General features: G+C 33.7%; 2 protein-coding genes across 3 annotated transcripts; both read right to left on the bottom strand.

Annotated features, from left to right (window-relative positions):
- Positions 1-1,053: 1,053 nt before the first annotated feature.
- On the bottom strand, positions 1,054-6,577 carry LOC107804643 (uncharacterized). 2 transcript variants are annotated; one of them, XM_016628563.2, is made up of 8 exons: positions 6,100-6,574; positions 5,333-5,381; positions 5,156-5,258; positions 4,962-5,057; positions 4,800-4,874; positions 3,927-3,996; positions 2,135-2,200; positions 1,054-1,449 (listed from the first exon to the last, which is right to left on the bottom strand). In XM_016628563.2, the coding sequence occupies exons 1-8, from the start codon at positions 6,478-6,480 to the stop codon at positions 1,375-1,377; spliced, it is 915 nt and encodes a 304-aa protein (XP_016484049.1). In that variant the 5' UTR covers positions 6,481-6,574; the 3' UTR covers positions 1,054-1,374. The 2 variants fall into 2 exon arrangements, with proteins under 2 accessions (XP_016484049.1, XP_016484050.1); XM_016628564.2 differs by lacking the exon at positions 2,135-2,200 and having other exon boundaries at positions 6,100-6,577.
- Positions 6,578-8,325: 1,748 nt separating this feature from the next.
- LOC107804642 (expansin-A10-like) lies at positions 8,326-11,848 on the bottom strand. The gene is made up of 3 exons (XM_016628562.2): positions 11,601-11,848; positions 10,073-10,385; positions 8,326-9,034 (listed from the first exon to the last, which is right to left on the bottom strand). The coding sequence occupies exons 1-3, from the start codon at positions 11,782-11,784 to the stop codon at positions 8,731-8,733; spliced, it is 801 nt and encodes a 266-aa protein (XP_016484048.2). The 5' UTR covers positions 11,785-11,848; the 3' UTR covers positions 8,326-8,730.
- Between the last annotated feature and the right edge of the window lie 2,011 nt (positions 11,849-13,859).

The raw sequence follows: 13,859 nt of genomic DNA, 5'->3' as shown, positions 1-13,859 counted from the left end.
TCAGTACTATTATTAAAAAATAATACTATTTTATTGCAACATAGAAAGTTCCAACAAAATATACTAGAGATTGATGCACCTGTATATAAATCTGAGAATTTAGGAATCTACAATAATATCCGAATTTTGAATAGTATTTTCGCTCGAATTAAGTGACTATATTTCAATTATTTTTGAAACTATGATTATTTTTCAATTATCATTTAGTAAATCTAACTACTTTTGGATTTCACCTAAAAAAAAAAGTACTATAACCAGGAACCGTTTGGTTTTATGTGAGCAGAGTACCTTCTTTTACAACAGTAATGTTTGAACCAGCTTATACAGGCTTTAACTATTTTATCGATATGGCTATTTTCTACTAGTACAAGTGCGGAATAAATCTGACAAATACTTAAGCGAAGTATTATTATTAGACAGTGCTTTATCCCGTGTTTAATGTGTTTAATTAATATGCATCAATGTAAAACCTTTTATACTATAAAGTAACTTTTATCTGTAATAGGCAAAAACCTTCCTTACTTGTAAAATTACAAATCTCATTTTATATAAAGTAAATATTTTTCAAGTGAATTGACAGCGTGAAAATTTCTTTATACATTATAATCCATACCTAACTTTTCGGGGAATCTATTTTATAAAGTGTTTTTCGAGAAGGCACTTTTAATAAAAAAGCAATTGTATTTGACTAATTAATTTTACCAGCAATTAATATTTTATCAAGTTTTTAAAAAATACTTCTACATATATTTTTTTCAAAAGTATTTTTTTTTTAATTTTGAGATGGTAACAGATCCAATATATTAATAAATCATCGGCACAAATTTTGTACTGAAGCCAAGATTACATCAAAAAGAGCTAAGGAGTACTTTTAAAACAGAACCTACTTTTTTCTCATCTCACAATTGCTTCTGTTTCTACTCAAAATCACTTCTTTTTTTCTTTTTAAAGGCTTGACCAAAACCTTAACTTTGGGAAAAAATACTTTAGGCCAAAAAACACGGCCACATAGGCTATAAGTAGAGTTTCTTAAGGGTCATCAAAACTCTATACTTCAGAAATATCCCTTAAATTACGTAATTGAAGTCTTGCCAAACTGACTATATTTCACATTATCATTCTCCTGACAGAGTCCAGTAAATAGGTGCATAGAAAGCTTGCTAGCTAATATCAGCCTCAGCTAAGAGCTAAAACCCATAATGGCGTTATTCTGCTTCACAAGGATCGGTAGTAAAATAACAACTACATGGAGTAATTCATATTCAGCAGACTCTTCTTTTTGACATTTCATTGATTTCAATATCTAAGTGTCATATGCATCTCCAATATCCATCACCACAAACTTCATTTTCCAGATGCTCAAAAACATACTAATCAATTCTGCAACAGTTCATTCGCTGCCTTCAACCATGCATCATAAATTTCATCTGAAAACAGCACAAAGTGTACCTGCAATTATGACAGATGCAAGAGGAAATAATTGTAGTCAGCACTCAGCTCTAACAATCAGAATCTGATCTTAAGCAAGAAAATTTGTACTGATGCTCAAAACAGTTCTTTAAGCAAAAATATGCACAAATAGATTCAAATTTTCAGCATAGAAATGGTTTCGGTAACCCTGTAGCATTTGCAAAGTATTACAAAATGAGGATATCACTTCTAATTGGATTATATTAAAAATCATTTGTGGATGGAATGGGCATTTTGATCTACTCTTTCCACATGTAGGTTATAAGGTAACACATTAGGATGTAAAGGTGTGTACACAGTAAAATCAGCATATACAACACTCAATCACAGTGGGCAACAGGGATTCAAATGGCCTTGGAAATATGGAAACTGAAGATACCTTACAAGGTGGCATGTTTTTCTTGGCTAGTAGCTAAGGAAGCATTCTTGACTCGAGAAAATTTAATGAGAAGAGGATTGCAGCTGTGTTCTCAATGTTTTTTGTGTGAAAAGATTCTGAGCATAAATCATCTCTTCCGCAAAAAAGTTACTGACTAGATTTGGCAATTAATTCTCAACATGAAAGGAATCGAGCGGGCTATGCCAAAGAATATACGAGTGCTGTTGGCATGCTGGATAAATATTGGAGGTACTGCTAGTTAGGAAAAATGGTGGCAAATGATACCTGTTTGTGTATGGTGGACTGTGGGGAAGAAGAGAAACAGAACATGCTTTGAAGGAAGCCGCAACTCTGTACAGAAAGCCAAGATGAACTGCTTTTCTTTATTTTTTGCTTGGTGTAAAGAAGATATTCTAAATGATGCTGAATCTCTCATAAATGTCATAGAATCCTTGAAAGAAGAGCAAGGATATTATTTTGTGTCTTTTGAAAAGTAATATGGTTTCTGCACAACCTTTGTGCTGCTGATATAATAGTATTGTTAGCTTTCCCAAGAAAAAGAATGTTTTCCAGAAAAAAAAAATTATATATATAAAGGACATCATCTATGAAAGTATCTCAACTGCAAACTAAGAGACAGTTTAAATACCCAAGCCAGCCAAGATGTCTTCTCACCTTCGAGTGAGACTAAAAAAGTCCCTCAGCGAGTTCCATCAGAAAATGATATCAGGTGCTTTCAGACAAATTTTTCAAAGACGTGTCAAGATCAAATTAATAGTTACTAAGCAAGAATAACTAGAATGGTTACTCAAGCAATTGCAGTGTTTCAACAATTAGGCATGGCTCTTTTATATTCAATCCTGCAGATTCTGCAGCTTCTAGTTCTAAGGGATTAAAAGCTGAACTAAGAGCACACAAGCTGTTCCAGAACTTCCATGTAAGGTCATAGCTAACAAAAAGAATTTCCACGTACCAAACGTGCATTCATATAGAAGTATATAAGAAAGCTGTCAAGTCCAGTACATGGCGAATAAATAGAGTTGAAGTTGCAGGAGAAATTCATACCACATGACTTTTTTTTTTAAACTGGTAACTTTCATACCACATGAATTTTGAATTACAAGGCTATGAACATTATGTTTTAATATGACGTTTAAGTTATTAAATTGTTCATCTCAATCAGAATAGTATGCAGTAAAGGACATATGATATTGGATTCAATGAACTTCATAAGGTTCACCGCAGAGCAACATGCCAATAGACCCCAAGGGGGCTTTTCCCTAGCCAGTTTTCCACGGGCAAAAACCACAGGGAAAATAAAAATAATCTCAGGTGGCATTTCAAGGTAGTGGCTTATCGTTGGACTTCTCTGTTCTCGTTGTTTGGATACAAAATCTATTGGGCAAAGATAGACCATATTCATTCCAGAATTCAAAAGTTTTTCATGTATGGGATAAAACAGAATGTTGTCCCCCATGTGCCTTTTGTGACACTTCAAGAACAGAAAGAAATCCAGAGGGCTAAATCATGGAAAAATTAACTCCGTGATATTAGGAGCTTTCTTGTTTTTTTATAATTTTTTGTAAGAATACTGAAGGCGAGCCTTGGTGTAATTGGTAAAGTTGCTGACATGTGACCAGGAGGTCACGGGTTCGAGCCGTGGAAACAGCCTCTTGCAGAAATGCAGGGTAAGACTGCGTATAATAGACCCTTGCGGTCCGGCCCTTTCCCGATCCCTGCGCATAGCGGGAGCTTAGTGCACCGGGCTACCCTTTTTCTGTAACAATACCGCATCGCAGTGACGTTTATATAGATCACTGCGATGTATATAAACATCGCAGTGATTACATATATATACACTTTTATCAGCAAAAAAGAAAACAAAAACTAGGAACAAAATGCCAACATACTATGAGTAACAGTGGAGCCACATCCACCATTATCAATATTTCTGCTTCAGGCGAACAATTTCACCAACATAAGATAAGAACACTATGAAGTATTTTAGTCTCAACAGATATGTGACCTATATTGCAATCAAGTTCTGAGCAAACCAAAATCCATAAGCAGATAATACCTCTTTGAGGCCACTGCCAAATTCTTTGACAGTAGATATAGCCACAGTGGCAGCTTCATCAAAAGGATATCTGTAAAGTACAAAAAAAAATGAAGATTGAGCACAGTTAACCGTCCATAGCTGCTACGATTATATATTGTTCCTAAAGGTGATTATACTGCAGAATCATTTTTCCTCACGCATTAACATGCAAACAACTTAGCACAGGTAGCACTCATAAAATAGAAGTTTCAAAACAATCATATGCACGATGTGGCAATACCTAAAGAGACAGGAAGGTGTAAATTTGGTTATGCAAAAAAAAAGGTTACTTCTATGATATGTTCAAACTAAAGACTATTGAACTAATTTTCTCAGTCAACAATCAACACATATCACCAGGATATAAAAATTTATTTGTGCAGAATTTAGGGCATGATACACAATGAAACAAACAGATAAAGGAATTGATTCCAACACTCTAAGTGATTCCCTAATTTTAAGTGACAACTTGTGCCAAAAAAAAATGAGGGGTTAGCAAATTTTAGGTGGCGAGAAGAAAACACAAAAAAGATTCAGAAGACAGAATTAATTAGCTGTGATCTTAACATAACAATTAGATTAATTTCGCACTGTAGCTTCATTAAAGCAACAAGTTTCATATAATCAGTCCCTCCAACAGAACATACAAGAAAAATAAGATAACTATTGTCTAGGTAATGAAGTGTGAGATCATGCAGCAAACTCATTCTGTAGTAGTCGCAACATATACGTCTTTCATACTCAATAGCTGGTGCACAATTTAGCTTTGAGAAGGAACCATCACAAGCATAGCTAAATCAGCTGATGTTCCCTATAAACTTGAAAATGCATGGTTAATCCATATGAACTCACCCGAAGACCCCACATGATATGGCAGGAAAAGCAATATACTGAATGTTGTTCTCTTTTGCCACACGCAGGCTATTTCTGCAGTATAGTTAAGAGAAAAGAGAATCAAATAAGGTATGACATTTAAACCAATTTATGAGGAATATAAAACAATCATTCACAAACCTATATGAATTTGTCAAATAAGCTTTAGGATTTGGGACAGCATCATATATTGGTCCAACAGTGTGGATTACATGAGAAGCTGGCAATCTAAAACCTCTGCAATAGTTTTTCCCCACAATGTAAGTGTACTGACACCATACTACATAAAACTGATGGTTCTAATGAATTATTGAAGCCAGCGACAGAGAACATACGGTGTAATCCTTGCTTCTCCTGTTGGGCAGCGAACTCCAGGACGTACCTCTGGGACTTTGTAGCATGCATCTCGTAATTCTGGGCCAGCAGCTCGATGTATGGCTAGAAATGGGGAAACATGAAATTAGACTGCATATGCCATAGAAATTGTAATCACAGTATAATTAAAGAATTACCTCCATCAGCACCACCACCACCCAGCATTCGCTCATTGGCAGGATTGACCTGTATAAGAATGGTGCAAAGATAAAGACCACAATTACACTAAGTGTCATGAAAAATAGACAGAATCAAATAGTATATCATAAACCCCAAGGAAATGTCATAGGCAGAACTGAATAATATCATCAGCCTAAAGAGAAAAGGTCTATTATATTGGATATACTTTTCTTAAAAATACATAGGGGTACTGCTTTCCTCCTCTATTGTACTTGGAATTGTTCATAGGTCACAAATGAATCCAAAGTTTTTCTGATATTTACAACACAAGGTAAACCTGAAGTCAAGTTAGAGCTAATACTGCTCAGTAGGGTAAGCTGTCGATATAGCCAACCTGCTTTATTTCATTATCTGATCTTCGACTTTTTCTCTATGAAGGATTAAACTTCTCTAAGAACAATCAAGTCGGAGACTTAAACATCAGTATAATATATTATAGGCTTCCAAGCAAAATCCTCATTTCACGAGCTGGAAAGCTCTTGGGCAACCTCCTTCTCATCTAAAGAGGCTTCTTTCCACACCGAGCTCGGGACCAGCCCACTGGACTGTAGCAGCATTTGATTTCATTCCAAATCAAAATATTAAACTTGTATTTTTACTCAGTCTGTACATGGTGGTACACAACATCTTTATATCAAAAAAAAAAAAAATCGAATAATTAGAGTTAGAAATGATTCAGCTAAATTCAAAAGCATATATAAAAGCAGAGAGACTCAATACTTACAATAGCGTCAGAGGATCCGTCTACGGACCACTGAGTGATATCACCTTTTTGAATCTTCAACAAGCTCGACGGAGTTAACTGAAACGTAACGGAACCTTCACCGTCACCGTTACCTCCGCCGTTGGCCATGGTTGAAACGCCGGCGATACTCGATCTTCGTCTGCCGCGCGCGACGGTTGTAGACTGTCGAGTAATGGAAATGATGGAAATGGGCCTGATGAGAGTGTGAATTGCAGTAGGGTGAGAGTTTAGTGAGTGGAAGTTTCTGGAAGAGTGAGCGCGTGAGGTTTGGAAGTTTCGAGGGGTTTTACGGGTAGGTGGGAGATAGCGGAAGAGGGTTGTACATAGTTTGCGAGTGAAAGTTCCTGAAGGTGGAATCATTTGTGCGCTGGCTTTGGAGCCAATAGTGGGGATCGTTCATTTCATTCGTCTCTTGGGAATTTGCACTCCCATCTTTTCAGTAAATGTTTTATTCTCCAATAGTATACTGTTTGTTATTTCTTTTATATATATTTGGGTATTGTTATTATTTTGTCATTACTTTCTTTTAGTATTTTCATTTGAGCTTTTTGTTATGATTATATATGCTAGCTTTGAGCCGACAGTCTATCGAAAATAGTTTTTACCTGAGTAAAAGTAAGGAATAAGTTATGTACTCACTACCCTCCTTACTCATGGGACTACAGTGGATATATTATTGTATGTTGTTATTTTTATTTTACCTTCTTTTACTCTTATATTTTTTAAACCTATTTTGAAAATACTTTTATTAAATCAACAGTCTATCGAAAACCACTTCTCTACCTAATAATAAAGTAGGGGTAAAGTTTGAGTACACCTTATTTACCCTAAAATCGGATAACAATTGAATTTATTAGTGGTTTTAAGGATACCTGATATAACTTGGCACAAATTAAGAAAATATATATTAATATTGAAATTGACTACAAAAGAAATAAATGCAAACCGAACGAATCGAACAGCCTTGGCCTTCGAGTTTGATCACCCTTGAACTAAGTGAAGTTTCAACTGATATAAGAACAGAATAACAAGATAATGAAAACTAAAGAAAGGCGGTGTATTGCTTTGTATATATTGCGTTAATGTGATGTGTCTTACAAATGATCAGACCTTATTTATATAGTAAGGGAGTCCTACCCTTGATACAATTCTAAATACAGTAAGAACTCTCATGATTAGCTAATTAGTCTGTATCTTCTTGATACGTGCCGAGATTTCCGCCGTGATTCTCGCCCGATTGCGGATATTTTGGCTTTCCGTTATTTGGCTCGGTAAGCTTCCCTGGATCTCGCTCGATCTCTATCTTGCTCGGTTTCGATCTTGGCTGATCTCGATCTTGATCGGTTTCTGGGTCACGAGCTCGGCAATCTAACTTTGCACCATGATTCGATTTAACACGAGGTTGAACCTTGGCCTATCATGTTCCAGTCTCGATTAGTCATACGAAAGGGCAAGCCCTGTTTTGACTGTATACACACCTTATCCTTCCAAAACCTCACTTGTAATCTGTAGATCACATTGATTGTTGTTGTTGTTATTGTTAAGCACATATAATTTTCTAAATTTACGAAAATTTAGTATATGTGGTTCAGATGATGCAAGTCTCAAATGGTTAAAGAGTGAATAGTTTAATATTTGAAACCTAAGAGTTACATATTGAAATTAAATGTGCGTATCAAATATTTTGAACCGTTCGAAAATAAAAAGGTGTTACATAAACTGAAATATATGGAGTAATTTGACTTTTACATTGTATTGCTTATCATTAAAGAAAAGATTAAAATACTAGTTGAAGATTAACTTGATAGACAAAATGTCACGTTAACGGTTAAAATTTGAATAATTAATGAATCATAATTCTTAAATATATAAAATTAAACAAAAGTACTACTTGGCAAATACTTTGAAATATTTCAAAAATAAAACTGTCAGATAAATTCAATGAAAGAAGGTATTACTGTTTCACTTTCATTTTCCTATCTTGTAAAGTGATTTACAGAGTTTAAATTAATAGAAAATGAGAAACTGAATAAGGTTCATCATTTTCTTATTTATAATGATATATACATGAAAAAAAATACAGAAATAGAAGAACATTTCTAGCTCAGAATCCAATTGAATCTACTTTAGCCTTAAGCTGGGTGTAAACTAGCCACCACAGCAATACAAAGTCATAGTCCCTTGCGAGGAGCCACTATTGCTTTGGAGCAATGGTAAATTGATCTTCATGTGACATATATTTACTGGATTCGAACCGTAAAAATAGTCTGTCATACTTGTATTAGAGTAAACTGTCTACATTACACCCTTAGGGTGCTATCCTTCGTCTGACCATGCATAAATGTGGGCTGCCTGTTTTAGACGTTCCTCATGAGGAGCATCCCTCAAACGTACTCATTTCATGCCACATTCAAATATATTAAAATTATATGCACGGACACTGTAAAATAATTTTACAGAATAAATACAACTTATAATCCATCAGGAGTATAATATACATTATTTATCTTAATTATTTTTAGATTACTAATCCGCACTCACAAATAGTGGTTATTTCTAAAAGGAGTAATAATTTTGTACACTATCAGTATATAAAAGTTGATGCCCTCTCTAAAATTGACCCCCTTCAAAAGTTTGGCCAAATTGCCAATTAGCTGGTGCAGCATTGTAGCTTGTGACAGTTTTTTCATCACTTGTGGTTACTTGAAATGAAAGACTTTGGCCATTGAGATATGAATTGCTTTGCCAGTTTTGGCCCCAATTTCTTGACATTGATTGCCATCCATTTTTGGACCCTTTGATGGAAATTGAATGAACATCACCAGCACCTCCAACATTAGTCACCAAAACCAAGTTGTAATAGGAATGGCCATTTATTGTAAACCTTATTCCTCCCTTCTTATTGCAGGGCACCCTGTTAAAGACCAAAAAGAATCCCATATCAGCAAGCAATTTACCAACATTTACCTCTTAATCTATAGTCTGACTTCAATCAAGTTGAAGCTAATATGCACTCTTTATAAGCAAGAAGAGTCTTGTACTGCTCTCTTCGTTCCAATTTATGTGGTATTATTTTCATTTAATTTGTTCCAAAATAGGGGCAAATCTAATGTATTTGTTACGGTTTCACATAAACTCAATAACTTTTGTCTTATACGTACCAAGAAATCTACTAAATATTTATAGATATTTTTCAATTAATTATTGTAATATTAACTTAAGGTCATTGTAGGAACTTGTAAACTTCAATTCTTGGATTCATCTTTATTCCAAGAAGAATGTCATATTTTCATAATTAGGAATCTTTGAATTTTGTTATACTCATTCCATCCCTGGTAATATGACTTGTTGGACCCCTTGATATAAAATTCACCCTTTTATTAAGGACAGTTTATTGCAAAAAGTATTCTGTATTCACGTAGGGTTTGAGGAAGAGTCACACTCCCAGGGGCGTAATGTAGATAGCCTACCCTAATGCAAGTATTAGTAACTGTTTTTATGGCTCAAAACTGTAACTTATAGGTCACGGAAATAATTTTACCACTGCTCCAAGTCTCCCCTTCAAAGTTCACCCTTTTTATTATGAGAGAATATTTGAATAAACATGTGTAACTTTTACCATCTCTTATTTAATTGTATTGGTACTAAGGGAATTTTGGTAATTTGCATATATTTAGCTTATATGTGTTAAAAGTCTTTCTTTTCTTTTAAGAGTTTAACTGTTATAAATTTTTATACTATTAAATTACTCAAAAATAACTACAATTTAACCGTCCATAAAAAATAGAATTAGTAACCTAAAAAATAAAGGTTCCCAATTATAACAAGTCAAAAGACATTGCAGTGTAAAAATCTATTACATTGTATGTCTCTAAGTTAAATTGTCAAAATCTATGCTTAGTTAAAACACCGCCGCATAAAATGGGACGAGCAGAGTAATGGGAAGAATTACCTGCGGAAAGATACTGGGACGATGGCGGCTTTATATTGAGCAATTTTCAAGAAAGCAGGCTGTGCCAAATCGAAGTGTTGAAGAGGAGGATTGCACCAGCCACCATTGTTGCTAGGTAGAGATGGATTAGGAGGACAGAAATTTGTAGCAGTGACAGTAATGGTACCAGAAATGCACCATTTGCCGTCATTGTTGCATTTGAGTTCATAACAAGCCCCACATGTCAAACCATTGTTGAATAGAGCTGTGCTTAATGCTGCAGTATTTGTTCCATAACCTTGGCTGTTCAAATTAACATAACCACAAGCACCCCCTGCATTTTTCAAACCATATATAGTTTTAGTTAGTATTATATAAGGTGGGAGTTCTTGGAGGGAAGGATGCCGAGGGTCTATTGGAAACAGCTTCGTTTGGTCGAGGGATAAGTTATGTTGCGTGGACCCTCCAAAATGATGTCGCACCTATGTTGGAGTGATAGTGCCAGGAAAGTTACACATGTAGAAAAGTCAAGGAGATTCTAACATCTCATATATATACATAAAAAAAATAGTGACTAAATGCGAAGAGGGTTTGGACGAACCCTTCTGCCCACCTAGCTCCGGCACTGCGTGTTGAATCTTTCAAAATGCACTACCTTTGGAGGATCCGACACATACCTAACATTACTTTCGGAGAGTCCGAACGACATAAAAGATAAAAAAATAACATAATCAAACTAAGACAATGTTTGGTACTGAGAGATTAGGACAAATAATTTTCACATAAGTAATGTAGTTTTGGTTGGCCGTATAAGAAAAACCAGTCATTGCATGTATAACTTTATGTAGAGTTGGCGGTTTAAAATAATACATACGCTAAGTTATGCGTTTATATGTGGTATTTTATGTGGAATAAAATGTTAAATAAAAATATACATTTTAGCAATACGGATATCAAAATATTTAAAGACAAAAATATTCTTAACGTAGTTATTCACTTGCATAACAATCCATACATTATATTTTACATGGTCATATTTACTTCTCTACTATTTAAAATAAGCTATATTTGTCATCCGTTTCAATTTTTTATTAAAAATATCCCTACCGTAAAAGACCCACCTCACTTTTCATTTAAACCAACCCGTTCTAGTATATTTTAATTCACCCTATATAACAATCTGTGCATTTATTATTCACTGCACAAACAATTCATTACATTATAATTCCGCCTAACTAGTATGCGAACCACAATCCCTAAGATTATACATTTGTTTCAATCAGCACAATAAAAAATTAAAGCTACTCTAGTCAAGAAACAGTAAGCAACTATATATTGCATGGACTCTCCAAAAATGTTGTCGAATGCGCGCTGAATTCTCCAAAAATAGTGTATTTTTGGAAGCTTCGACTCAAGTACGGCATCATTTTAGAAAGTCCGCACAATATAGTTAAGCATGCATTGTGCTTATATATTACACCTTTTTTAAGGAACAAAAAGCTAAGAAGAAAAAATAAATTTAATTTAATTAAAGAAGACTGAATTATACCCATAGTGCCAGATGCATCACCCCCTCCATAGGCTGTGGCGTGAGCACTTTGCCACCCTCCATTATCAGCAAAACTCTCATTGATGCAGAAGCTTAAGAAGATGATGATGAAAAAAAGAGAAAGAATGGAAAATGTTGCATAATTAGCCATTGAAAGAATGGAGAATGTTGCAAAAATAGCCATTGGTGAAGAAGAAGTTTTCAGGTAATTAATGTTAGAGAAATGATATATTAATTAGAGAACTAATTAATTAGTGGCAGCTGCTATCTATAGCTTGATACAAGCTGAGGGTAATGAGAAGCTACTTATATAAAGAAAATCCAAAGATGAAATTGGAGCTTAATTAGAAAGTGATAACATCCTTTTTTAATTCTCTTTTAATTACTTTCAATTTATTCTTCATCTTTTATTATTTAATCATTTAATATGTATATACATTTGATATGGTCATAAAACGACGACTAAATTGCACATGCAGTTGTTCTGAACGAACTACCGATTGATATTTTTCTTAAGATCCTACAAGCACATGCAATTCTCAAATCTTTATAGCTTTCCCTTCATTCATATACCTTTTTTCTATTATTATTTTATTTATTTAAATGGATTCATGTCAAATTATAAAAAAAATTCTCTGCTTCACTTAAAATAGTGCTAATTAGGTAGGCAACATCATGGAAAATTGGAAGGTAGTAGATCCAATAATCTTGTAATTATATGGTCATATCTAAGTTCTATTAATTAATAAACAAGCTACCAAATTACTATCCTAATCATAATTATCTTTCACCGACGACGTACTAAAAAAATTCAGATTTATTCTTTGACATTTCAAAAATGTATACCTCCAATGTCATTACTCAGGGATCGGAAATGGCAGAAACATAGGTTTTGAAAATCTTGCTTGAAGCAGTTGTTGGATATTGATTTTTAATTGTGAGAGTATGTTGATAATAAGAACAACAATGTATAAGCAGAGCGTAGTTAAGATTTGAACCTTATGGGTTTGAGATTATAATTCTTACTAGGTTTTAAATTTAACAATTTATACATATTCATTGAATTTCTCAATACGAATACAGAGTTTGAACAAAAGTTACTGAGTTCGGCAGAATCTGCGACCAACACCGTAGCTCCACGTCCCTGTATATAATTAAGCATAAAACTAAAACAAGTCAATTCAGAACTCATGGGTAATCCTGAGGGGTGGATGTAGTGATTCGGCACGGATGAATCCGAATACAATATTTTTTTTACGTGGAATATAAATTTTTATAAGAAATTTAAACACACCGAAATTTCAACAAATATTACTTCCTTCGTCCAAGTTTACTTGTCCACTATTTATTTGGCACATTCTTTAAAAAACATTAAATAATATGGTAAGTTTACTATATCACCTGTCATTATTACTAATGAAAAACTAACTTTGACTATTATAAATCAAAAATATTTGAAAAAAAAGATTAAGGATAAAATAAGTATAAATGATAAATTATCAATTAGTTTTTCATACTGGTCAAGTAAAAGTAGATATCTATTTTTAGTAGTGGACAAGTAAACTTGGACGGAAGGAGTAGATATGAACTTATATTTTGTTTAAAATATAAGAGTTTAGTGCTAAAAATCTTAAAGGTCAAACTCATCGATGATAGTCGACACAATTTCTCTTAATTACATGTGGTTAGTTTGTAAATCATCAAATTAATTAGTAGTCCCTCCGGTCCACAATAAGTGACCAATTTATTTTGGGCACACCCATTAAGGAAATACTAAATTCTAGACGAAAATAGTTAGTGTGACTAAACTACCCTTCATTAAATGTTGCACCATAATTATAGATATAGTAATACTTACTTCTCTTCTCAAATGTGAGGAGTAAATGACTTTTTAAAGATACGTATATAAGGGTAATTTTGAAAAAAATAAATAAATTTTCTCTTGATTATATAAATGGACACTTATTTTGGACCAAAATAAAAAAGCAAATTGGTCACTTATTATGGACCGAAAGGAGTAATAGATATTTGCCAAAAAAAGGAGAACTCTGTAGTCATTATTGTCTCTCTTTTGTATAACGTCCTAATTATTTTCTCAATCATTAGTATAATTAGTATATTAATCAAACTGGTTTAGGTACAACTTGTTAGGTATTTGCCATAATTTTCTTACCATATTTGGTTTTCCTATTTGTTGAAGGAAAGGGCAATATAATTACCTTAATTGGGTTTTTCTTTTTGTAGAAGGAAATTATAATT

Source organism: Nicotiana tabacum, chromosome 11 (assembly GCF_000715075.1).
Source record: "Nicotiana tabacum cultivar K326 chromosome 11, ASM71507v2, whole genome shotgun sequence".
Lineage (NCBI taxonomy): Eukaryota > Viridiplantae > Streptophyta > Magnoliopsida > Solanales > Solanaceae > Nicotiana > Nicotiana tabacum.
This window is presented reverse-complemented; position numbering and strand designations above follow the sequence as displayed.